This window comes from Oncorhynchus gorbuscha, linkage group LG17 (assembly GCF_021184085.1).
Source record: "Oncorhynchus gorbuscha isolate QuinsamMale2020 ecotype Even-year linkage group LG17, OgorEven_v1.0, whole genome shotgun sequence".
Taxonomy (NCBI): domain Eukaryota; kingdom Metazoa; phylum Chordata; class Actinopteri; order Salmoniformes; family Salmonidae; genus Oncorhynchus; species Oncorhynchus gorbuscha.
The window spans coordinates 14180334-14205259 of NC_060189.1; the positions used below are offsets into that span (position 1 = coordinate 14180334).

Sequence of the window (24926 nt, forward strand, 5' to 3'; positions counted from 1 at the left end):
GGTCCGTGCATCAAAACAGGTATATAGTAAAATATGGTATACCACCCATCCCTAATATCCCATTTGTGTTCCAACCCAGCACTAACACACCTGATAAAACAAATCGTCATCTAGATTGACGACTGCCCTGAGTCGATTGTTTGAAGGAACGAGGTGTCTTGGTGATGTGCTGAAATGAAAAGCTCACATTGTCGCAAAGTGATGATGCAGCACAGAATGAATGGTGTTATGGTGTTGGTTGTCTTGTAGGTGGTTGGGAGGTTACACGTGGAGGTGGTGAGAGTGGCGGGGGGGTTTGAGGACAGCATGGCTGGCGGAGAGGACAATGAGACCAGCCCCGACGGAGAGGTGCAGGAGAGGAAACTGGTCTGCATGGTGAGTCCGTTTTGAACACTCATAGAATACACACATACACAGGAAAGTCATTTGTTTTTTATAGTTATTCTGGAATGCCAAGCAATATAGTTTGCTCGTTCTCTGTCAAATCATATTTAATCATATCCTCTCTCTCCTCCTCTCTCTCTCTCTCCAGATCAAGATTCTTCAGGCAACAGGTCTCCCCCAGTACCTTTCCAACTTTGTCTTCTGCCAATACTCGTTCTGGGACCAGGCGGAGCCCGTAATCGTGGCCCCAGAGGTGGACCCCTCTGCCTCGTCCCCAAGCAGCAAGGACCCTCACTGCATGGTGGTCTTTGACAGCTGCAAGGTCAGACATCCAATGACATTTTAAATGCATTACTTGCATGGTAAAGGTACTTGTATTGTAAAAGCAACGTTAAAAAATCCAGCAGGATATAAAATAAATGCACATCTCAGTCATGTTGCAGCTCTAATAGTCCAGGATGAATCCGGTAGCCTGGTTTAACCAGTGGAGCACAGCGTTCAGTCTAGTTTAACTGTGTTTATGCTCTGTTTTCTGCTAATTCACCTCTTTTGGTTTTCTATGCTATTCTTTCTGCCCCTTCTAATTCTGTTTCTCTCTCCGTCTCTCCCCCTTGTAGGAGATGGGTGTGTCAGTAACAGAGGAGTTTATAGAGTATCTGACAGAGGGGGCAGTGGCCATGGAGGTGTACGGACACAGACAGGCCGCCGCCGGACAGGCTGACTCCAGCAGGAACCCTGCCTTCTGGGACCTCAGCATTATACAAGCCAAGACACGCACACTACGGGACAGGTATACACGCACTACGGGACAGGTACACGCACTACGGGACAGGTAGACGCACTACAGGACAGGTGAATGCACTGCGGGACAGGTACTCGCACACTACAGGACAGGTACTCGCACACTACGGGACAGGTACACGCACTACGGGACAGTTGAACGCACTGCGGGACAGGTACACGCACTACGGGGCAGGCGCGCGCGCACTACGGGGCAGGCTCGCGCGCATGCCAAAGGTTCCAGTTCCACATGAAAGAAAACTTCTAAATTCCATATTGGTGTTCTGTCTGTCTCCTCCTACAGGTGGAGTGAGGTAACACGTCGTCTGGAGATGTGGATCCAGGTTTTGGAGATCAACGAGAACGGAGACTTCATGCCTGTGGAGGTCATACCTGCCAAAGACGTACGCACAGGAGGTATATTCCAACTGCGACAGGTAGGTGTTGTGTGTGTGTGTGTGTGTGTCTATCCCCAAATGTTGTTTTTCCTGTATTAATCAGGAATTCCAAATGGTCCTTTACCTCAGAATGAAAAGGACAATCCAGTACATATTTACATCAGGAACACAACACTACACACATTAGAATCAATGAGAAGAAAGACCGTCAAGTGATTGAATCAGTAAGAGGAAGGACTAGCTGTTTCCACCACTAATGTTCTATGTTGTGTTGATTACACGTCTCCCTCAGGGCCAGTCCCAAAGACATGTCTAATCTGTTGTTCCCTCTCCCTCAGGGCCAGTCCCAAAGACATGTCTAATCTGTTGTTCCCTCTCCTTCAGGGCCAGTCCCAAAGACATGTCTAATCTGTTGTTCCCTCTCCCTCAGGGCCAGTCTCAAAGACATGTCTAATCTGTTGTTCCCCCTCTCCTTCAGGGCCAGTCCCAAAGACATGTCTAATCTGTTGTTCCCTCTCCCTCAGGGCCAGTCCCAAAGACATGTCTAATCTGTTGTTCCCTCTCCTTCAGGGCCAGTCCCAAAGACATGTCTAATCTGTTGTTCCCTCTCCCTCAGGGCCAGTCCCAAAGACATGTCTAATCTGTTGTTCCCTCTCCCTCAGGGCCAGTCCCAAAGACATGTCTAATCTGTTGTTCCCTCTCCCTCAGGGCCAGTCCCAAAGACATGTCTAATCTGTTGTTCCCTCTCCCTCAGGGCCAGTCCCAAAGACATGTCTAATCTGTTGTTCCCTCTCCCTCAGGGCCAGTCCCAAAGACATGTCTAATCTGTTGTTCCCTCTCCTCAGGGCCAGTCCCAAAGACATGTCTAATCTGTTGTTCCCCTCCCTCCCCTCAGGGCCAGTCCCAAAGACATGTCTAATCTGTTGTTCCCTCTCCCTCAGGGCCAGTCCCAAAGACATGTCTAATCTGTTGTTCCCTCTCCCTCAGGGCCAGTCCCAAAGACATGTCTAATCTGTTGTTCCCTCTCCTTCAGGGCCAGTCCCAAAGACATGTCTAATCTGTTGTTCCCTCTCCCTCCCCTCAGGGCCAGTCCCAAAGACATGTCTAATCTGTTGTTCCCTCTCCCTCAGGGCCAGTCCCAAAGACATGTCTAATCTGTTGTTCCCTCTCCCTCAGGGCCAGTCCCAAAGACATGTCTAATCTGTTGTTCCCTCTCCTCAGGGCCAGTCCCAAAGACATGTCTAATCTGTTGTTCCCCCTCCCTCAGGGCCAGTCCCAAAGACATGTCTAATCTGTTGTTCCCCCTCCCTCCCCCTCAGGGCCAGTCCCAAAGACATGTCTAATCTGTTGTTCCCTCTCCCTCCCCCTCAGGGCCAGTCCCAAAGAAATGTCTAATCTGTTGTTCCCTCTCCCTCCCCCTCAGGGCCAGTCCCAAAGACATGTCTAATCTGTTGTTCCCTCTCCTTCAGGGCCAGTCCCAAAGACATGTCTAATCTGTTGTTCCCTCTCCCTCAGGGCCAGTCCCAAAGACATGTCTAATCTGTTGTTCCCTCTCCCTCAGGGCCAGTCCCAAAGACATGTCTAATCTGTTGTTCCCTCTCCCTCCCCTCAGGGCCAGTCCCAAAGACATGTCTAATCTGTTGTTCCCTCTCCTTCAGGGCCAGTCCCAAAGACATGTCTAATCTGTTGTTCCCTCTCCCTCCCCTCAGGGCCAGTCCCAAAGACATGTCTAATCTGTTGTTCCCTCTCCCTCAGGGCCAGTCCCAAAGACATGTCTAATCTGTTGTTCCCTCTCCCTCAGGGCCAGTCCCAAAGACATGTCTAATCTGTTGTTCCCCCTCCCTCAGGGCCAGTCCCAAAGACATGTCTAATCTGTTGTTCCCCCTCCCTCCCCCTCAGGGCCAGTCCCAAAGACATGTCTAATCTGTTGTTCCCTCTCCCTCCCCCTCAGGGCCAGTCCCAAAGAAATGTCTAATCTGTTGTTCCCTCTCCCTCCCCCTCAGGGCCAGTCCCAAAGACATGTCTAATCTGTTGTTCCCTCCCCTTCAGGGCCAGTCCCAAAGACATGTCTAATCTGTTGTTCCCTCTCCTTCAGGGCCAGTCCCAAAGACATGTCTAATCTGTTGTTCCCTCTCCTTCAGGGCCAGTCCCAAAGACATGTCTAATCTGTTGTTCCCTCTCCCTCAGGGCCAGTCCCAAAGACATGTCTAATCTGTTGTTCCCTCTCCTCAGGGCCAGTCTCAAAGACATGTCTAATCTGTTGTTCCCCCTCCCTTCAGGGCCAGTCCCAAAGACATGTCTAATCTGTTGTTCCCTCTCCCTCAGGGCCAGTCCCAAAGACATGTCTAATCTGTTGTTCCCTCTCCCTTCAGGGCCAGTCCCAAAGACATGTCTAATCTGTTGTTCCCTCTCCCTCAGGGCCAGTCCCAAAGACATGTCTAATCTGTTGTTCCCTCTCCCTCAGGGCCAGTCCCAAAGACATGTCTAATCTGTTGTTCCCTCTCCCTCAGGGCCAGTCCCAAAGACATGTCTAATCTGTTGTTCCCTCTCCCTCAGGGCCAGTCCCAAAGACATGTCTAATCTGTTGTTCCCTCTCCCTCAGGGCCAGTCCCAAAGACATGTCTAATCTGTTGTTCCCTCTCCCTCAGGGCCAGTCCCAAAGACATGTCTAATCTGTTGTTCCCTCTCCCTCAGGGCCAGTCCCAAAGACATGTCTAATCTGTTGTTCCCTCTCCCTCAGGGCCAGTCCCAAAGACATGTCTAATCTGTTGTTCCCTCTCCCTCAGGGCCAGTCCCAAAGACATGTCTAATCTGTTGTTCCCTCTCCCTCAGGGCCAGTCCCAAAGACATGTCTAATCTGTTGTTCCCTCTCCCCCTCAGGGCCAGTCCCAAAGACATGTCTAATCTGTTGTTCCCTCTCCTTCAGGGCCAGTCCCAAAGACATGTCTAATCTGTTGTTCCCTCTCCTCAGGGCCAGTCCCAAAGACATGTCTAATCTGTTGTTCCCTCTCCTTCAGGGCCAGTCCCAAAGACATGTCTAATCTGTTGTTCCCTCTCCCTCAGGGCCAGTCCCAAAGACATGTCTAATCTGTTGTTCCCTCTCCCTCAGGGCCAGTCCCAAAGACATGTCTAATCTGTTGTTCCCTCTCCCTCAGGGCCAGTCCCAAAGACATGTCTAATCTGTTGTTCCCTCTCCCTCAGGGCCAGTCCCAAAGACATGTCTAATCTGTTGTTCCCTCTCCCTCAGGGCCAGTCCCAAAGACATGTCTAATCTGTTGTTCCCTCTCCCTCAGGGCCAGTCCCAAAGACATGTCTAATCTGTTGTTCCCCCTCCCTCCCCCTCAGGGCCAGTCCCAAAGACATGTCTAATCTGTTGTTCCCTCTCCCTCAGGGCCAGTCCCAAAGACATGTCTAATCTGTTGTTCCCTCTCCCTCAGGGCCAGTCCCAAAGACATGTCTAATCTGTTGTTCCCTCTCCTTCAGGGCCAGTCCCAAAGACATGTCTAATCTGTTGTTCCCTCTCCTCCCCTCAGGGCCAGTCCCAAAGACATGTCTAATCTGTTGTTCCCCCCCCCCAGGGCCAGTCCCAAAGACATGTCTAATCTGTTGTTCCCTCTCCCTCAGGGCCAGTCCCAAAGACATGTCTAATCTGTTGTTCCCTCTCCCTCAGGGCCAGTCCCAAAGACATGTCTAATCTGTTGTTCCCCCTCCCTCAGGGCCAGTCCCAAAGACATGTCTAATCTGTTGTTCCCCCTCCCTCCCCCTCAGGGCCAGTCCCAAAGACATGTCTAATCTGTTGTTCCCTCTCCCTCCCCCTCAGGGCCAGTCCCAAAGAAATGTCTAATCTGTTGTTCCCTCTCCCTCCCCCTCAGGGCCAGTCCCAAAGACATGTCTAATCTGTTGTTCCCTCCCCTTCAGGGCCAGTCCCAAAGACATGTCTAATCTGTTGTTCCCTCTCCCTCAGGGCCAGTCCCAAAGACATGTCTAATCTGTTGTTCCCTCTCCCTCAGGGCCAGTCCCAAAGACATGTCTAATCTGTTGTTCCCTCTCCCTCCCCCTCAGGGCCAGTCCCAAAGACATGTCTAATCTGTTGTTCCCTCTCCTTCAGGGCCAGTCCCAAAGACATGTCTAATCTGTTGTTCCCTCTCCCTCCCCCTCAGGGCCAGTCCCAAAGACATGTCTAATCTGTTGTTCCCTCTCCCTCAGGGCCAGTCCCAAAGACATGTCTAATCTGTTGTTCCCTCTCCCTCAGGGCCAGTCCCAAAGACATGTCTAATCTGTTGTTCCCCCTCCCTCAGGGCCAGTCCCAAAGACATGTCTAATCTGTTGTTCCCCCTCCCTCCCCCTCAGGGCCAGTCCCAAAGACATGTCTAATCTGTTGTTCCCTCTCCCTCCCCCTCAGGGCCAGTCCCAAAGAAATGTCTAATCTGTTGTTCCCTCTCCCTCCCCCTCAGGGCCAGTCCCAAAGACATGTCTAATCTGTTGTTCCCTCCCCTTCAGGGCCAGTCCCAAAGACATGTCTAATCTGTTGTTCCCTCTCCTTCAGGGCCAGTCCCAAAGACATGTCTAATCTGTTGTTCCCTCTCCTTCAGGGCCAGTCCCAAAGACATGTCTAATCTGTTGTTCCCTCTCCCTCAGGGCCAGTCCCAAAGACATGTCTAATCTGTTGTTCCCTCTCCCTCAGGGCCAGTCTCAAAGACATGTCTAATCTGTTGTTCCCCCTCTCCTTCAGGGCCAGTCCCAAAGACATGTCTAATCTGTTGTTCCCTCTCCTCAGGGCCAGTCCCAAAGACATGTCTAATCTGTTGTTCCCTCTCCTTCAGGGCCAGTCCCAAAGACATGTCTAATCTGTTGTTCCCTCCCCTCAGGGCCAGTCCCAAAGACATGTCTAATCTGTTGTTCCCTCTCCCCTCAGGGCCAGTCCCAAAGACATGTCTAATCTGTTGTTCCTCTCCCTCAGGGCCAGTCCCAAAGACATGTCTAATCTGTTGTTCCCTCTCCCTCAGGGCCAGTCCCAAAGACATGTCTAATCTGTTGTTCCCTCTCCCTCAGGGCCAGTCCCAAAGACATGTCTAATCTGTTGTTCCCTCTCCCTCAGGGCCAGTCCCAAAGACATGTCTAATCTGTTGTTCCCTCTCCCTCAGGGCCAGTCCCAAAGACATGTCTAATCTGTTGTTCCCTCTCCCTCAGGGCCAGTCCCAAAGACATGTCTAATCTGTTGTTCCCTCTCCCTCAGGGCCAGTCCCAAAGACATGTCTAATCTGTTGTTCCCTCTCCCTCAGGGCCAGTCCCAAAGACATGTCTAATCTGTTGTTCCCTCTCCTTCAGGGCCAGTCCCAAAGACATGTCTAATCTGTTGTTCCCTCTCCTTCAGGGCCAGTCCCAAAGACATGTCTAATCTGTTGTTCCCTCTCCCTCAGGGCCAGTCCCAAAGACATGTCTAATCTGTTGTTCCCCCTCCCTCCCCCTCAGGGCCAGTCCCAAAGACATGTCTAATCTGTTGTTCCCCCTCCCTCCCCCTCAGGGCCAGTCCCAAAGACATGTCTAATCTGTTGTTCCCTCTCCCTCAGGGCCAGTCCCAAAGACATGTCTAATCTGTTGTTCCCTCTCCTTCAGGGCCAGTCCCAAAGACATGTCTAATCTGTTGTTCCCTCTCCCTCAGGGCCAGTCCCAAAGACATGTCTAATCTGTTGTTCCCTCTCCCTCAGGGCCAGTCCCAAAGACATGTCTAATCTGTTGTTCCCTCTCCTTCAGGGCCAGTCCCAAAGACATGTCTAATCTGTTGTTCCCTCTCCCTCCCCCTCAGGGCCAGTCCCAAAGACATGTCTAATCTGTTGTTCCCCCTCCCCCCCCAGGGCCAGTCCCAAAGACATGTCTAATCTGTTGTTCCCTCTCCCTCAGGGCCAGTCCCAAAGACATGTCTAATCTGTTGTTCCCTCTCCCTCAGGGCCAGTCCCAAAGACATGTCTAATCTGTTGTTCCCCTCCCTCAGGGCCAGTCCCAAAGACATGTCTAATCTGTTGTTCCCCCTCCCTCCCCCTCAGGGCCAGTCCCAAAGACATGTCTAATCTGTTGTTCCCTCTCCCTCCCCCTCAGGGCCAGTCCCAAAGAAATGTCTAATCTGTTGTTCCCTCTCCCTCCCCCTCAGGGCCAGTCCCAAAGACATGTCTAATCTGTTGTTCCCTCCCCTTCAGGGCCAGTCCCAAAGACATGTCTAATCTGTTGTTCCCTCTCCCTCAGGGCCAGTCCCAAAGACATGTCTAATCTGTTGTTCCCTCTCCCTCAGGGCCAGTCCCAAAGACATGTCTAATCTGTTGTTCCCTCTCCCTCCCCCTCAGGGCCAGTCCCAAAGACATGTCTAATCTGTTGTTCCCTCTCCCTCAGGGCCAGTCCCAAAGACATGTCTAATCTGTTGTTCCCTCTCCTTCAGGGCCAGTCCCAAAGACATGTCTAATCTGTTGTTCCCTCTCCCTCAGGGCCAGTCCCAAAGACATGTCTAATCTGTTGTTCCCTCTCCCTCCCCCTCAGGGCCAGTCCCAAAGACATGTCTAATCTGTTGTTCCCTCTCCTTCAGGGCCAGTCCCAAAGACATGTCTAATCTGTTGTTCCCTCTCCCTCAGGGCCAGTCCCAAAGACATGTCTAATCTGTTGTTCCCTCTCCCTCAGGGCCAGTCCCAAAGACATGTCTAATCTGTTGTTCCCTCTCCTTCAGGGCCAGTCCCAAAGACATGTCTAATCTGTTGTTCCCTCTCCTTCAGGGCCAGTCCCAAAGACATGTCTAATCTGTTGTTCCCCCTCCCTCCCCCTCAGGGCCAGTCCCAAAGACATGTCTAATCTGTTGTTCCCTCTCCCTCAGGGCCAGTCCCAAAGACATGTCTAATCTGTTGTTCCCTCTCCTTCAGGGCCAGTCCCAAAGACATGTCTAATCTGTTGTTCCCCCTCCCTCCCCCTCAGGGCCAGTCCCAAAGACATGTCTAATCTGTTGTTCCCTCTCCCTCAGGGCCAGTCCCAAAGACATGTCTAATCTGTTGTTCCCTCTCCTTCAGGGCCAGTCCCAAAGACATGTCTAATCTGTTGTTCCCTCTCCCTCAGGGCCAGTCCCAAAGACATGTCTAATCTGTTGTTCCCCCTCCCTCAGGGCCAGTCCCAAAGACATGTCTAATCTGTTGTTCCCTCTCCCTCAGGGCCAGTCCCAAAGACATGTCTAATCTGTTGTTCCCTCTCCCTCAGGGCCAGTCCCAAAGACATGTCTAATCTGTTGTTCCCCCTCCCTCAGGGCCAGTCCCAAAGACATGTCTAATCTGTTGTTCCCTCTCCCTCAGGGCCAGTCCCAAAGACATGTCTAATCTGTTGTTCCCTCTCCTTCAGGGCCAGTCCCAAAGACATGTCTAATCTGTTGTTCCCTCTCCTTCAGGGCCAGTCCCAAAGACATGTCTAATCTGTTGTTCCCCCTCCCTCCCCCTCAGGGCCAGTCCCAAAGACATGTCTAATCTGTTGTTCCCTCTCCCTCAGGGCCAGTCCCAAAGACATGTCTAATCTGTTGTTCCCTCTCCTTCAGGGCCAGTCCCAAAGACATGTCTAATCTGTTGTTCCCCCTCCCTCCCCCTCAGGGCCAGTCCCAAAGACATGTCTAATCTGTTGTTCCCTCTCCTTCAGGGCCAGTCCCAAAGACATGTCTAATCTGTTGTTCCCCCTCCCTCCCTCAGGGCCAGTCCCAAAGACATGTCTAATCTGTTGTTCCCTCTCCCTCAGGGCCAGTCCCAAAGACATGTCTAATCTGTTGTTCCCTCTCCTTCAGGGCCAGTCCCAAAGACATGTCTAATCTGTTGTTCCCTCTCCTCAGGGCCAGTCCCAAAGACATGTCTAATCTGTTGTTCCCCCTCCCTCAGGGCCAGTCCCAAAGACATGTCTAATCTGTTGTTCCCTCTCCCTCAGGGCCAGTCCCAAAGACATGTCTAATCTGTTGTTCCCTCTCCTTCAGGGCCAGTCCCAAAGACATGTCTAATCTGTTGTTCCCTCTCCCTCAGGGCCAGTCCCAAAGACATGTCTAATCTGTTGTTCCCTCTCCCTCAGGGCCAGTCCCAAAGACATGTCTAATCTGTTGTTCCCTCTCCCTCAGGGCCAGTCCCAAAGACATGTCTAATCTGTTGTTCCCTCTCCCTCAGGGCCAGTCCCAAAGACATGTCTAATCTGTTGTTCCCTCTCCCTCAGGGCCAGTCCCAAAGACATGTCTAATCTGTTGTTCCCCTCCCTCAGGGCCAGTCCCAAAGACATGTCTAATCTGTTGTTCCCCTCCCTCCCCCTCAGGGCCAGTCCCAAAGACATGTTTAATCTGTTGTTCCCTCCCTTCAGGGCCAGTCCCAAAGACATGTCTAATCTGTTGTTCCCTCTCCTTCAGGGCCAGTCCCAAAGACATGTCTAATCTGTTGTTCCCTCTCCCTCCCCCTCAGGGCCAGTCCCAAAGACATGTCTAATCTGTTGTTCCCCCTCCCCCCCCCTCAGGGCCAGTCCCAAAGACATGTCTAATCTGTTGTTCCCTCTCCCTCAGGGCCAGTCCCAAAGACATGTCTAATCTGTTGTTCCCTCCCCTTCAGGGCCAGTCCCAAAGACATGTCTAATCTGTTGTTCCCTTTCCCTCAGGGCCAGTCCCAAAGACATGTCTAATCTGTTGTTCCCTCTCCCTCCCCCTCAGGGCCAGTCCCAAAGACATGTCTAATCTGTTGTTCCCTCTCCTTCAGGGCCAGTCCCAAAGACATGTCTAATCTGTTGTTCCCTCTCCTTCAGGGCCAGTCCCAAAGACATGTCTAATCTGTTGTTCCCTCTCCCTCAGGGCCAGTCCCAAAGACATGTCTAATCTGTTGTTCCCTCTCCTTCAGGGCCAGTCCCAAAGACATGTCTAATCTGTTGTTCCCTCTCCCTCAGGGCCAGTCCCAAAGACATGTCTAATCTGTTGTTCCCTCTCCCTCAGGGCCAGTCCCAAAGACATGTCTAATCTGTTGTTCCCTCTCCCTCAGGGCCAGTCCCAAAGACATGTCTAATCTGTTGTTCCCTCTCCCTCAGGGCCAGTCCCAAAGACATGTCTAATCTGTTGTTCCCTCCCCTTCAGGGCCAGTCCCAAAGACATGTCTAATCTGTTGTTCCCCTTCCCTCTCCCTCAGGGCCAGTCCCAAAGACATGTCTAATCTGTTGTTCCCTCTCCCTCCCCCTCAGGGCCAGTCCCAAAGACATGTCTAATCTGTTGTTCCCTCTCCTTCAGGGCCAGTCCCAAAGACATGTCTAATCTGTTGTTCCCTCTCCCTCAGGGCCAGTCCCAAAGACATGTCTAATCTGTTGTTCCCTCTCCTTCAGGGCCAGTCCCAAAGACATGTCTAATCTGTTGTTCCCTCTCCCTCAGGGCCAGTCCCAAAGACATGTCTAATCTGTTGTTCCCTCTCCTTCAGGGCCAGTCCCAAAGACATGTCTAATCTGTTGTTCCCTCTCCCTCAGGGCCAGTCCCAAAGACATGTCTAATCTGTTGTTCCCTCTCCTTCAGGGCCAGTCCCAAAGACATGTCTAATCTGTTGTTCCCTCCCCTTCAGGGCCAGTCCCAAAGACATGTCTAATCTGTTGTTCCCCTTCCCTCTCCCTCAGGGCCAGTCCCAAAGACATGTCTAATCTGTTGTTCCCTCTCCCTCAGGGCCAGTCCCAAAGACATGTCTAATCTGTTGTTCCCCTTCCCTCTCCCTCAGGGCCAGTCCCAAAGACATGTCTAATCTGTTGTTCCCCTTCCCTCTCCCTCAGGGCCAGTCCCAAAGACATGTCTAATCTGTTGTTCCCTCTCCCTCAGGGCCAGTCCCAAAGACATGTCTAATCTGTTGTTCCCTCTCCTTCAGGGCCAGTCCCAAAGACATGTCTAATCTGTTGTTCCCCTTCCCTCCCCCTCAGGGCCAGTCCCAAAGACATGTCTAATCTGTTGTTCCCCTTCCCTCCCTCAGGGCCAGTCCCAAAGACATGTCTAATCTGTTGTTCCCTCTCCCTCCGGGCCAGTCCCAAAGACATGTCTAATCTGTTGTTCCCTCTCCTTCAGGGCCAGTCCCAAAGACATGTCTAATCTGTTGTTCCCTCTCCCTCCGGGCCAGTCCCAAAGACATGTCTAATCTGTTGTTCCCTCTCCCTCCGGGCCAGTCCCAAAGACATGTCTAATCTGTTGTTCCCTCTCCCTCCCCCTCAGGGCCAGTCCCAAAGACATGTCTAATCTGTTGTTCCCTCTCCCTCCCCCTCAGGGCCAGTCCCAAAGACATTTCTAATCTGTTGTTCCCTCTCCTTCACCCCCTCCCTCCCCCTCAGGGCCAGTCCAGACGTGTGCAGGTGGAGGTGAAGTCTGTGCAGGACAGTGGGACGATGCCGCTGATAGCGGAGGTGCTGCTGGCCGTGTCTGTGGGCTGTGTGGAGATCAGACAGACACGGCAGGCCAAGGCCAACAACGAACCCGTACAGGTAACACACACAGACACATACCTATGCAGATACAGTGCATTCAGAAAGTATTCAGACCCCTGGACCTTTTCCACATTTTGTTACGTTACAGCCTTATTCTAAAATGGATGAAGGGAAAAATTTAACCAATTTAACCAAACACACAATACTCCATAATGACAACACAAAAGTAGGTTTTTATTTTAACAAATGTTTTAAAAATGAAATATCACATTTACATAAGTATTCAGACCCTTTCCTCAGTACTTTGTTGAAGCACCGTTGGCAGCGATTACAGGATTGACTCTTCTTGGATATGACACTGCAAGCTTGGCACACCTGTATTTGGGGAGTTTCTCCCATTGTTCTCTGCAGATCCTCTCAAGCTCTGTCATGTTGTAGATTGATGAGGGAAAATGTCATCTAATCAATTTTCGAATAAGGCTGTAACGTAACGTTGTGGAAAAAAGGAAGGGGTCTGAATACTTTATGAATGCTCTGTGCATTACTATTACTGTGCATTACTGTGCATTACTATGCAGGAAGATGGAAATAGCTGTGAATGCCATTTACGATATGTCTGTTCTGGACTAATACAATTGTGTATTTTGTTTGTCTCACAGATGGAGGGGGATGAGATGGACAGCTATCAGGTAAACACTTTTCACTGTCTTGTCTCGACTGAAATATCTCTTTCATATATCCCCACTGTATCTGCTCAAATCAGACGACTCCACTGAAGAGGATGCTACAGTGCCTGTGTCTGTGGATCTGTAATGGATTGGTCATGTCTGTCTTGTTTTTTTGTGTGATTGTTTTGACCGGTTTTCCTCCTGCACTCGCTCCGGTTGATTGATCCTGTTGTTCTCGCTCTGATTGGTCATTGGTGTGTGCGTTCTGTCCAATAGGAGCGTGATCTGGAGCGTCTGCGTCGTCAGTGGCTGACAGCTCTCACCAAGAGACAGGAGTACCTGGACCAACACCTTCAGACCCTGGTCAGCAAGCCAGGTAACACACACACACACACACACACACACACACACACACACACACACACACACACACACACACACACACACACACACACACACACACACACACACACACACACACACACACACACACACACACACACACACACACACACACACACACACACACACAGTCAGTATATAGGTGGAATTGAGGGAGATAGACTCTGAAATTGTTGTGCTCCCTCTACAGAGAAGACCGAGGATGACGTGGAGAGGGAGGCCCAGCTGTTGGAATGGCGCCTGACTCTGACCGAGGAGAGGAACGCTGTCATGGTGCCTTCAGCTGGGAGCGGCATCCCTGGAGCTCCTGCAGAGTGGTGAGAGAGTTGGGTCTAAACTTAAATGTATAATGAGCATTTTTTTAAATCATAAATGTTAATATTGTTCAGGAATTGAATCTGACAATTGTGTACATTTTTTGTGTCTTTAGGGTCCCCCTACCTGGAATGGAAGCCCATACCCCTGTTCTTTTCCTGGACCTCAGTGGTAAGTTCTCCTTCTTCAGTGTTATAGTATCTCTGACTGGTTTGGTGACAAGTCAATTATTCAACTCCTCACTTTCACGCTTAACTCCTGTTTTTCTCTTACGTCTCTCTCTCCTCTCCAGCGGATGACTTCAGTTCCCAGGATGCTTTGGAGGTCCCGGAGGCTGGGGGTTGGGACGCCACTCTGAGCGGAGAGGACGAGGAAGAATTCTTCGACCTGCAGATCGTCAAGCATTATGATGAAGAGGTGAGCTCCAGGGGTCCTTTTCATCAGGGCACGGCCTAGCAAAACACTTTGCAATAGAAAACCAAAACCATGCAATAGAAAACCGAAACCAGTGTTTCTAATTGGGCAAGTCCACCTAATCTCCCCCCCCCTTATTTCACCATATGGTCCCTAATAGGGTTGCAAAATTCCGATAACTTTCCCAATATTTCCAGATTTTCCAGAAATTGGAACATTACTGGAATCAGCAAGGTAATCGGAAATCCATTAACTAGGATTTCTGGGAAACTTGGGAATATTTGGGAAAGTTACTGGAATTTTGTGTCCTTAATGAACACGACCATGTATCCCCACCCCTTCCACTAGGTAAAAGCTGAGGCATCGTGGGACTCCACAGTGCACCAGTGTCCCCAGCTGAGCCGCGGTGGAGCGTGCCCGGAGCAGAGGGTTTATCTGACGGTGCGCTGCGTGGTGCAGCTCAGCCATCCGGCAGACATGCAGCTGGTGCTGAGGAAACGGATCTGTGTCAACCTGAACCCCGGCAGACAGGGCTTCGCTCAGAACCTCTTCAAGAGGATGTCCACGCGCTCCACCATCCCCGGCTGTGGGGTCACCTTCGAGGTGGTCTCCAACATCCCCGGGGTGAGGGTGTGACAGGAGGGAAATGACTTAATTTATCATCAATTACTTTGATTATTTTTGGTAGATTTACTACAACGGCTGTAGCTCTCGACTCTCTGTCTGTCCTCTCCTCACGTCCTCTCCTTCGTTGCTCTGATATGAGGAAGGTGAAATGCCAACCTAATGACACCACCATATTGTTTTTATCTGTCAAGTAGTGTTTTCCAACCAGTGCATATGAAGGGGAAGAGATTGTTTATCATTTGAGATCGAGTCTGTCTTTTTGTCAGCTCTACTACCTCTCTCTCTCAGGATGCCCAGGGTTCAGAGGACAGGGAGATGTTGGCTCGTCTAGCTGCCAGCACTGAGAACCCCAAGTCGGCCGACAACGAGGCGGCCATAGAGAAATACCTCCGCAGTGTCCTGGCTGTGGAGAACATCCTCACTCTGGACCGACTACGACAGGTCACTACACACCCTCACACTAGGACAGCTATCTATAGCTATCTACAGCTGTGTTTCCCAAACTCGGGCCACGGTGTGCGCATTTATTTTTTTGTCCCAAGACTTCACAGCTGATTAAAGTAATCAAAGGCTGATGATGAGTTGGTTATTGGAAAAAGATGTGTAATACTAGGGAAACAAGGCTGATGAGTTGGTCATTGGAAAAAGATGTGTAATACTAGGGAAACAAGGCTGATGATGAGTTGGTTATTGGAAAAAGATGTGTAATACTAGGGAAACAAGGCTGATGATGAGTTGGTTATTGGAAAAAGATGTGTAATACTAGGGAAACAAGGCTGATGAGTTGGTTATTGGAAAAAGATGTGTAATACTAGGGAAACAAGGCTGATGAGTTGGTTATTGGAAAAAGATGTGTAATACTAGGGAAACAAGGCTGATGATGAGTTGGTTATTGGAAAAAGATGTGTAATACTAGGGAAACAAGGCTGATGATGAGTTGGTTATTGGAAAAAGATGTGTAATACTAGGGAAACAAGGCTGATGATGAGTTGGTTATTGGAAAAAGATGTGTAATACTAGGGAAACAAGGCTGATGATGAGTTGGTTATTGGAAAAAGATGTGTAATACTAGGGAAACAAGGCTGATGATGAGTTGGTTATTGGAAAAAGATGTGTAATACTAGGGAAACAAGGCTGATGATGAGTTGGTTATTGGAAAAAGATGTGTAATACTAGGGAAACAAGGCTGATGAGTTGGTTATTGGAAAAAGATGTGTAATACTAGGGAAACAAGGCTGATGAGTTGGTTATTGGAAAAAGATGTGTAATACTAGGGAAACAAGGCTGATGATGAGTTGGTTATTGGAAAAAGATGTGTAATACTAGGGAAACAAGGCTGATGAGTTGGTTATTGGAAAAAGATGTGTAATACTAGGGAAACAAGGCTGATGATGAGTTGGTTATTGGAAAAAGATGTGTAATACTAGGGAAACAAGGCTGATGATGAGTTGGTTATTGGAAAAAGATGTGTAATACTAGGGAAACAAGGCTGATGATGAGTTGTTTATTGGAAAAAGCTGTGTAATACTAGGGAAACAAGGCTGATGATGAGTTGGTTATTGGAAAAAGATGTGTAATACTAGGGAAACAAGGCTGATGATGAGTTGGTTATTGGAAAAAGATGTGTAATACTAGGGAAACAAGGCTGATGATGAGTTGGTTATTGGAAAAAGATGTGTAATACTAGGGAAACAAGGCTGATGATGAGTTGGTTATTGGAAAAAGATGTGTAATACTAGGGAAACAAGGCTGATGATGAGTTGGTTATTGGAAAAAGATGTGTAATACTAGGGAAACAAGGCTGATGAGTTGGTTATTGGAAAAAGATGTGTAATACTAGGGAAACAAGGCTGATGATGAGTTGGTTATTGGAAAAAGCTGTGTAATACTAGGGCAACAAGGCTGATGATGAGTTGGTTATTGGAAAAAGATGTGTAATACTAGGGAAACAAGGCTGATGAGTTGGTTATTGGAAAAAGATGTGTAATACTAGGGAAACAAGGCTGATGATGAGTTGGTTATTGGAAAAAGATGTGTAATACTAGGGCAACAAGGCTGATGATGAGTTGGTTATTGGAAAAAGATGTGTAATACTAGGGAAACAAGGCTGATGAGTTGGTCATTGGAAAAAGATGTGTAATACTAGGGAAACAAGGCTGATGAGTTGGTTATTGGAAAAAGATGTGTAATACTAGGGAAACAAGGCTGATGATGAGTTGGTTATTGGAAAAAGATGTGTAATACTAGGGAAACAAGGCTGATGAGTTGGTTATTGGAAAAAGATGTGTAATACTAGGGAAACAAGGCTGATGATGAGTTGGTTATTGGAAAAAGATGTGTAATACTAGGGAAACAAGGCTGATGATGAGTTGGTTATTGGAAAAAGATGTGTAATACTAGGGAAACAAGGCTGATGAGTTGGTTATTGGAAAAAGATGTGTAATACTAGGGAAACAAGGCTGATGATGAGTTGGTTATTGGAAAAAGCTGTGTAATACTAGGGCAACAAGGCTGATGATGAGTTGGTTATTGGAAAAAGATGTGTAATACTAGGGAAACAAGGCTGATGAGTTGGTCATTGGAAAAAGATGTGTAATACTAGGGAAACAAGGCTGATGATGAGTTGGTTATTGGAAAAAGCTGTGTAATACTAGGGCAACAAGGCTGATGAGTTGGTTATTGGAAAAAGATGTGTAATACTAGGGAAACAAGGCTGATGAGTTGGTTATTGGAAAAAGATGTGTAATACTAGGGAAACAAGGCTGATGATGAGTTGGTCATTGGAAAAAGCTGTGTAATACTAGGGCAACAAGGCTGATGAGTTGGTCATTGGAAAAAGATGTGTAATACTAGGGAAACAAGGCTGATGAGTTGGTTATTGGAAAAAGATGTGTAATACTAGGGAAACAAGGCTGAGGATGAGTTGGTTATTGGAAAAAGATGTGTAATACTAGGGAAACAAGGCTGATGATGAGTTGGTCATTGGAAAAAGATGTGTAATACTAGGGAAACAAGGCTGATGATGAGTTGGTCATTGGAAAAAGATGTGTAATACTAGGGAAACAAGGCTGATGATGAGTTGGTTATTGGAAAAAGATGTGTAATACTAGGGAAACAAGGCTGATGAGTTGGTTATTGGAAAAAGATGTGTAATACTAGGGAAACTTGGCTGATGATGAGTTGGTTATTGGAAAAAGCTGTGTAAAACTAGGGCAACAAACAAAACGTGAACCCCTTTGGGTCACCAGAAAACGCTGTTCACATGCTTAGCACACATTTTTATTAATGATACTGTTGTTTATTTCATGTGTGTGTGCGCAGGAAGTGGCGGTGAAGGAGCACCTGGCAGGGAAAGGGAAGGGTAACAGACGCAGTCTCAGCTCCCCCAGTGTCCACAGGGTACATGGCACATCTTCTGTTGGGGGTATTACTGGGTGCTATTGATTTATTGAATAGTTTTAAGCCACTGAGGTCGTGACATTAGTCCTTTCCCTCCCTCTCTCTTTCTCTCTCCTTTTCGTCTTCAGCTCTCTGGCAGCAGACAGGACTTGTCCTCTGACTGCAATCTGGACGACAACAAGGTGTGTACAACCCTGTTGAAGCTGTGCCACTGTTAATACTCAAACTGAACAACCCCACGTGCCAAAGTACACAGATCAATGCTCACATCTTTAACCCCCCTCTGCTGTTCTGTCTTCTCTGCTCCAGACTCGCTGGGAGAGCCAGCAGGACATCTTCATGACCTCGCCCCAGCCTCGCCCCTCCTCCTCTCCCCCTACTACTCCCCCACAGAACCAGAGCCAGGACCCAGAGCAAGGTAAGAACCTGACTCCCCATCTCCTCGCCCCTCCCTCTGCCCCATTGTCCTCTCTACCTTTCTACCCCTAGACTGCTCTACTAACCTGGCCTTGCTGACTGGCTGACTCTACCTCAGTCTCCCCTCTCTCCCCTCCTGTCATCTATTTTTTCTGTGCAGTAGACCTTTGGTGTGGTTCTGTCTGTCCTGTCTACTAGTGTTATCTCGTGTTTTAAGTGTGTTACATACAGTAGTCATATTGTCTGTTTTCTTTCTTTGATTTCACATTCTCAGTAATGATGTCATTGTAATGAATGTGTGACCAATGACAGTTAATCATTCAGATTAATTGGCAGTCTTTTATGATTATAATCCAGAGATTATAATATGTTATCACATGCTACAATCATCTTTATTTGATTATTTTCAGTAATTTTAATAAATTCTTTGTCTTGTCTCGCTGACCTGGTCCAGCCATTTTCTTCATTGTGTGTCTTTTTTCAATGTCATTTCCTGGGCTTGCTTTTCAACTTCCTGTCTTAATCTCTCACACTTCCCCACACCTTCCAATCCTCCTCACCATCCTCTTTTCCTCCTCTCCATCTTTTATTCCCGCTGCTCCTCATCTTTTCTTCCTCCTCCCTTTCCTCCTCCTCTCTCACCGGTTCTCCCCTCAGGTCGTTCAGGGCTTGCTGCCTCTTATCTTTCAGTCAAAGCCCTGGTGCCGCAGATGCCCAAGCTGCTCAAGTCCCTGTTCCCTGCCCGCGAGGACAAGAAGGAGCCCCTACGCCCCTCACCCCACTCTCTACAGGTAGGATGCACAAACCCCAGTGACCTTTTGACCTTGGTTAAAATAAGCCCTTCCCTTTTTTATCTTGTAACCCCATTGAATCCTTTCCCATTTTCTTGTGATACACCAAATAAATCAAACCCTGTTTCTAGCCACAACACCAGTCAGTAACTGGGAGCCCAGAGAAACTGGATGGTCGATGTGAGTCTATAATCCACTATAGTTCACTGTCTCCCCATCCTCTGCCTCAAGCCATTGCTGTAATCCATTCCTTTTTTCAGTGTAGCCTGTATTTCCATTTTCATTTTGTCTATCAGGCCTTTTACCAAGTGCTGCCTTCACAATGAGACCCATCATCATCTGCATTTAAGCAGAGGAAAGTGGAGATGGTATTTAGGGCATTCAGAGGAAGTACCATCTAGACCAGTGACTGTTACTCAGCTGCCAGATGAAACACACTTGTATAAGAGGCTTTTAGACAAGCCTCTCTCAGAAGACAGACTGGGGATAGAATGGTCTAGGGCGGTTTAGTGCTATTATTAAGCAATAAGGCCCGGGGGGGTGAGGTACAGTGCCTTTCGGAAAGTATTCAGACCCTTTGACTTTCTGTCTTTTCCCTCATCAATCTACACACAATACCCTGTAATGACAAAACAAAACAGGTTTTAAGACATTTTTGCAAATTTCTTAACAAGAAAAAACTAAGCACATTTACTTAAGTATTCAGGCCCTTTACTCAGTAGCTTTGTTGATAACCATTGGCAGCGATTACAGCCTCTAGCCTTGGGTATGACGCTACAAGCTTGGCACACCATTCGTCTCTCCAGATCCTCTCAAGTTCTCTCAGGTTGGATTGGGAGCGTTGCTGCACAGCTATTTCCAGGTCTCTCCAGAGATGTTTGATCAGGTTCAAGTCCGGGCTCTGGCTGGGCCACTCAAGGACATTCAGAGATATGTCCTGAAGTCAGTCCTGCGTTGTCTTGGCTGTGTGCTTAGGGTCGTTGTCCTGTTGGAAGGTGAACCTTCATCCCAGTCTGAAGTCCTGAGCGCTCTGGAGCACGTTTTCATCAAGGATCTCTCTGTACTTTGCTCTGTTTATGTTTGCCTCGACCCTAACTAGTCTCCCAGTCCATGCCGCTGAAAAACATCCCCACAGCATGATGCTGCCACCAACATGCTTCACCGTAGGGATGGTGCCAGGTTTCCTCCAGACGTGGCACTTGGCATTTAGTTCAATCTTGGTTTCATCAGATCAGAGAATCTTGTTTCTCATGGTCTGAGAGTCTTTAGGTTCCTTTTGGCAAACTCCAAGCGGGTTGTCGTGCCTTTTACTGAGGAGTGGCTTCTGTCTCACCACTCTACCATAAATGCCTGATTGGTGGAGTGCTGCAGAGATGGTTGTCCTTCTGGAAGGTTCTCCCATCTCCACAGAGGAACTGTAGAGCTCTGTCAGAATGACCATCGGGTTCTTGGTCCCCACCCTGACCAAGGCCTTTCTTCCCGATTGCTCAGTTTGGCCGGCATTCAGCTCAAGAAAAAAGTATTGATGGTTCCTAACTTCTTCCATTTAAGAATGATGGAGGCTACTGTTCATGGGGACCTTCAATGATGCAGAAATGTTTTGGTACCCTTCCCTAGATCTGTGCCTCGACATAATCCTGTCTCAGAGCTCTACGGACAATTCCTTTGGCCTCATGACTTGGTTTTTTGCTCTGACATGCACTGTCAACTGTGGGACCTTATATAGACAGGTGTGTGCCTTTCCAAATCATGTCCAATCAATTCAATTTACCACAGGTGGACTTAATCAAGTTGCAGAAACATCTCAAGGATGTTCAATGGAAACAGGATGCACCTGAGCCTAATTTTGAGTCTCATAGCAAAGGGTCTGAATACATATGTAAATAAGGTATTTCTGTTTTTTTATATACATTAACAAACATTTCTGAACTGTTTTCACTTTGTCATTATGGGGTAGTGTGTGTAGATTTTTCAGGGGGGGAAACTATTTAATACATTTTAGAAGAAGGCTGTAAGGTAATGTTGTGGAAATTCTTAAACAAGGTCACTCAAAGTTGATCTTAAATGAATCATTGTTTGCCAGCGTGCTGGAGAGCTTCCGACCACAACAATGCACCATAGTACACGTCAATCAGGAGCTCTGCTTGGGTAGTCCCAGCAGCTCTTATATACGGCTATACACAGACAAGTTATATTTGCATGATTTAGCATAATTCATTCATCATTACCGTTTTCTTTCATTAATGTGACCGATCAACACTGGTTCATAACATGTGACAGACCAACACCTCACGAGGCTTCTTCTCTCTAAGCTGAGACCTTGAAAGTGAGATATCTGTAGTTAGTTCTCAAAACCAGGTCTGGCGTACTGCCAAATTGCAGCTACTGTTAGTGAGGAGGAGCAGTAAACAACATGAGACACAGATCACCTATCAGCATGTTAATAACATTTCAAAGGGAGGAGAAAGAGAACACGTTATAACAGTAAACAACATGAGGTGCAGATCACCTATCAGCATGTTAATAACATTTCCCAGGGAGGAGAAAGAGAACACGTTATAACAGTAAACAACATGAGACACAGATCACCTATCAGCATGTTAATAACATTTCACAGGGAGGAGAAAGAGAACACGTTATAACAGTAAACAACATGAGGTGCAGATCACCTATCAGCATGTTAATAACATTTCACAGGGAGGAGAAAGAGAACACGTTATAACAGTAAACAACATGAGACACAGATCACCTATCAGCATGTTAATAACATTTCAAAGGGAGGAGAAAGAGAACAGGTTATAACAGTAAACAACATGAGACACAGATCACCTATCAGCATGTTAATAACATTTCAAAGGGAGGAGAAAGAGAACAGGTTATAACAGTAAACAACATGAGACACAGATCACCTATCAGCATGTTAATAACATTTCAAAGGGAGGAGAAAGAGAACAGGTTATAACAGTAAACAACATGAGACACAGATCACCTATCAGCATGTTAATAACATTTCAAAGGGAGGAGAAAGAGAACACGTTATAACAGTAAACAACATGAGACACAGATCACCTATCAGCATGTTAATAACATTTCAAAGGGAGGAGAAAGAGAACAGGTTATAACAGTAAACAACATGAGACACAGATCACCTATCAGCATGTTAATAACATTTCAAAGGGAGGAGAAAGAGAACAGGTTATAACAGTAAACAACATGAGGTGCAGATCACCTATCAGCATGTTAATAACATTTCAAAGGGAGGAGAAAGAGAACAGGTTATAACAGTAAACAACATGAGACACAGATCACCTATCAGCATGTTAATAACATTTCAAAGGGAGGAGAAAGAGAACAGGTTATAACAGTAAACAACATGAGGTGCAGATCACCTATCAGCATGTTAATAACATTTCAAAGGGAGGAGAAAGAGAACAGCATGTCACCTAAGCATGTTAATAACATTTCAAAGGGAGGAGAAAGAGAACAGGTTATAACAGTAAACAACATGAGACAGATCACCTATCAGCATGTTAATAACATTTCAAAGGGAGGAGAAAGAGAACAGGTTATAACAGTAAACAACATGAGACACAGATCACCTATCAGCATGTTAATAACATTTCACAGGGAGGAGAAAGAGAACAGGTTATAACAGTAAACAACATGAGGTGCAGATCACCTATCAGCATGTTAATAACATTTCACAGGGAGGAGAAAGAGAACAGGTTATAACAGTAAACAACATGAGTTCACCTAAGCATGTTAATAACATTTCAAGGGAGGAGAAAGAGAACAGGTTATAACAGTAAACAACATGAGGTGCAGATCACCTATCAGCATGTTAATAACATTTCACAGGGAGGAGAAAGAGAACAGGTTATAACAGTAAACAACATGAGACACAGATCACCTATCAGCATGTTAATAACATTTCAAAGGGAGGAGAAAGAGAACAGGTTATAACAGTAAACAACATGAGACACAGATCACCTATCAGCATGTTAATAACATTTCACAGGGAGGAGAAAGAGAACACGTTATAACAGTCCTCCCAAACTTGCTAAGAATGAGATTGAGGCAGGGTTAGCCCAAGCTACAGTCTAGTAGCGGTCCTCACATATTTAGGGCACAGTTCTGTCTCTAGAAGCCCTGCCTTTCCAAATCACAATTGTAACTATTGATAAAGTATCTAAATCAAATTTAGAATGACAGTCCTTAGTGCTTCATGTTGGTGCTATCACTTTCATTTAAGACCCTAACCTTTCTCCTTGTGGTAATGACAGATTGGTATTTCAGTGCATTCTTAGTCTAAAATACTATACATTTTGCAGTGTGCAGACCTCCACAATCAACCTGATACCCCAAATAAACAATATTGGATAAGCCTAAACAAATGACGGGCACAGTGGACCACACCCCTCTGTCCCCAGCACTCATCCTTCCTCTCCTGGTGTTTCTTCGTGTTCTTCAGATAGTGTTTCCGTTCTTCCTTTTAATGGCACATGTTCAAAGTGGATGGTCCTTGATAATGTCTCTCACGCTGTCCTTTACAGTCCCTCATGTCTTGTCCATTTTCCTACCAGTACACCAGCAGCATGAGAGAGGTTTTGACTGGGTCTCCATGCTCCCTCCACATGGACCCATGTCACACTCCTGAGAGAAAGAGCAGTTGATAGCTTTCGACTGGATGCTGTGTACAGGTTGCTGGCTTGGACTCTGGTCTCACGGTAGAAGTGGTGAAGGACCATACTGAACGCCATTTTCGCCGTTATTTCAGCCGGTTAGAAGGGGTGTTGAGGTTCACACTGTTTTTCGACCAATACCTCACGAGGCTTCTTCTCTCTAAGCTGAGAACTTGAAACTGAGACATCCATTGCAGCTACTGATAGTGAGGATTTGATCAGTCAGCCACTTGCATGAACACAGAAATTGGTTATAAGAAAAGCACAAACATTAAAATTCCCATTACAGTAACAAAATGTGGAAAAGGGGAAGGGGTCTGAATACTTTAGGCCATATCGTCCAGCCAAACCAGCCGGTGGACATTTTTGTGTGTTTCTACATGTAGAATCGATTAGCACACATATTTTCAAATTAAGGGCCGGCACTCTTTTCAGAGGTGCTGAGTGTTCTCGGCCGGCAAACGCTAACCGATGTGGCCAAGACATAAGGTAAAGGAAGAACAAAAAACTGCCAGGCCTTTCCCCCCAATCTATCTCATTAATGCAGTGGTTTGACTCGGCCGGGGATTGAGCTCCCAACCTTCCAATCTCAGGGCAGACACTCAAACCACATGCCACTGAGTTGGTTATGTCCATATATAATGAAGTCAAAAGTCGCTGAACACTGGATGTAGGATATACCAAGCTTGCTATTTAATTTCCATAAAGACAATATATCTTTAGTAATACTACCATCTGTCATTCTTTCAAGACAGATAATTCCACTATGGATTTAGCCATTATTTTTAGGGATTAAAGCCATTTTTGTCAAGAGCTGAATATAATCAACTGAGCTTTTGAATTTTTACATTAACACATAAAATTATGGACAATGTGAGACAATACTGATGTATTTCAATGAATAATTGAACCTTCAATAATTTGAACAATAATTGTGTTTCTCTCTCTTCCTGGCAGCACATGCCTCGTATCATCATGCAGACGACGGGGCCTGAAGACGGCAGGGTCCGGACAGAATCGGTAAGAACCATCTGTCAGACTGTCATCTCTTTTCAACTCTCCTCCTGCCTGCTCCCCCTTGTTCAACCAACATTCCCTATGAGCACAAGATGTTAAAAATATGTTTAAAAGGACGTCTTTTCAACTTCTTGTGGTCACTGGGAGTTGTAGTTTGTTAGAGATCAGTCTATTTGTTGTTGATTAGTTGAAATCAGTTAGTTTTCAACAACT

General features: G+C 47.2%; 1 protein-coding gene across 6 annotated transcripts in view; it reads left to right on the top strand.

The window, feature by feature from the left end:
* The window catches only part of LOC124001893 (kinesin-like protein KIF13B), an 89511-nt gene that overhangs the window by 58216 nt on the left and 6369 nt on the right, over positions 1-24926 (top strand). For 5 of the 6 annotated variants that reach the window (XM_046309042.1, XM_046309043.1, XM_046309044.1 and 2 more), the window contains exons 22-38: positions 250-375; positions 533-706; positions 1002-1174; positions 1469-1601; positions 11889-12038; positions 12641-12670; positions 12926-13025; positions 13242-13368; positions 13482-13537; positions 13659-13783; positions 14129-14404; positions 14696-14848; positions 17729-17806; positions 17935-17988; positions 18116-18224; positions 18881-19014; positions 24654-24716. In XM_046309042.1, the coding sequence (XP_046164998.1) occupies positions 250-375; positions 533-706; positions 1002-1174; positions 1469-1601; positions 11889-12038; positions 12641-12670; positions 12926-13025; positions 13242-13368; positions 13482-13537; positions 13659-13783; positions 14129-14404; positions 14696-14848; positions 17729-17806; positions 17935-17988; positions 18116-18224; positions 18881-19014; positions 24654-24716 (2061 nt within the window). The remainder of the gene's footprint in view (positions 1-249; positions 376-532; positions 707-1001; positions 1175-1468; positions 1602-11888; positions 12039-12640; positions 12671-12925; positions 13026-13241; positions 13369-13481; positions 13538-13658; positions 13784-14128; positions 14405-14695; positions 14849-17728; positions 17807-17934; positions 17989-18115; positions 18225-18880; positions 19015-24653; positions 24717-24926) is intronic. The other variant, XM_046309046.1, reaches the window with a different exon arrangement.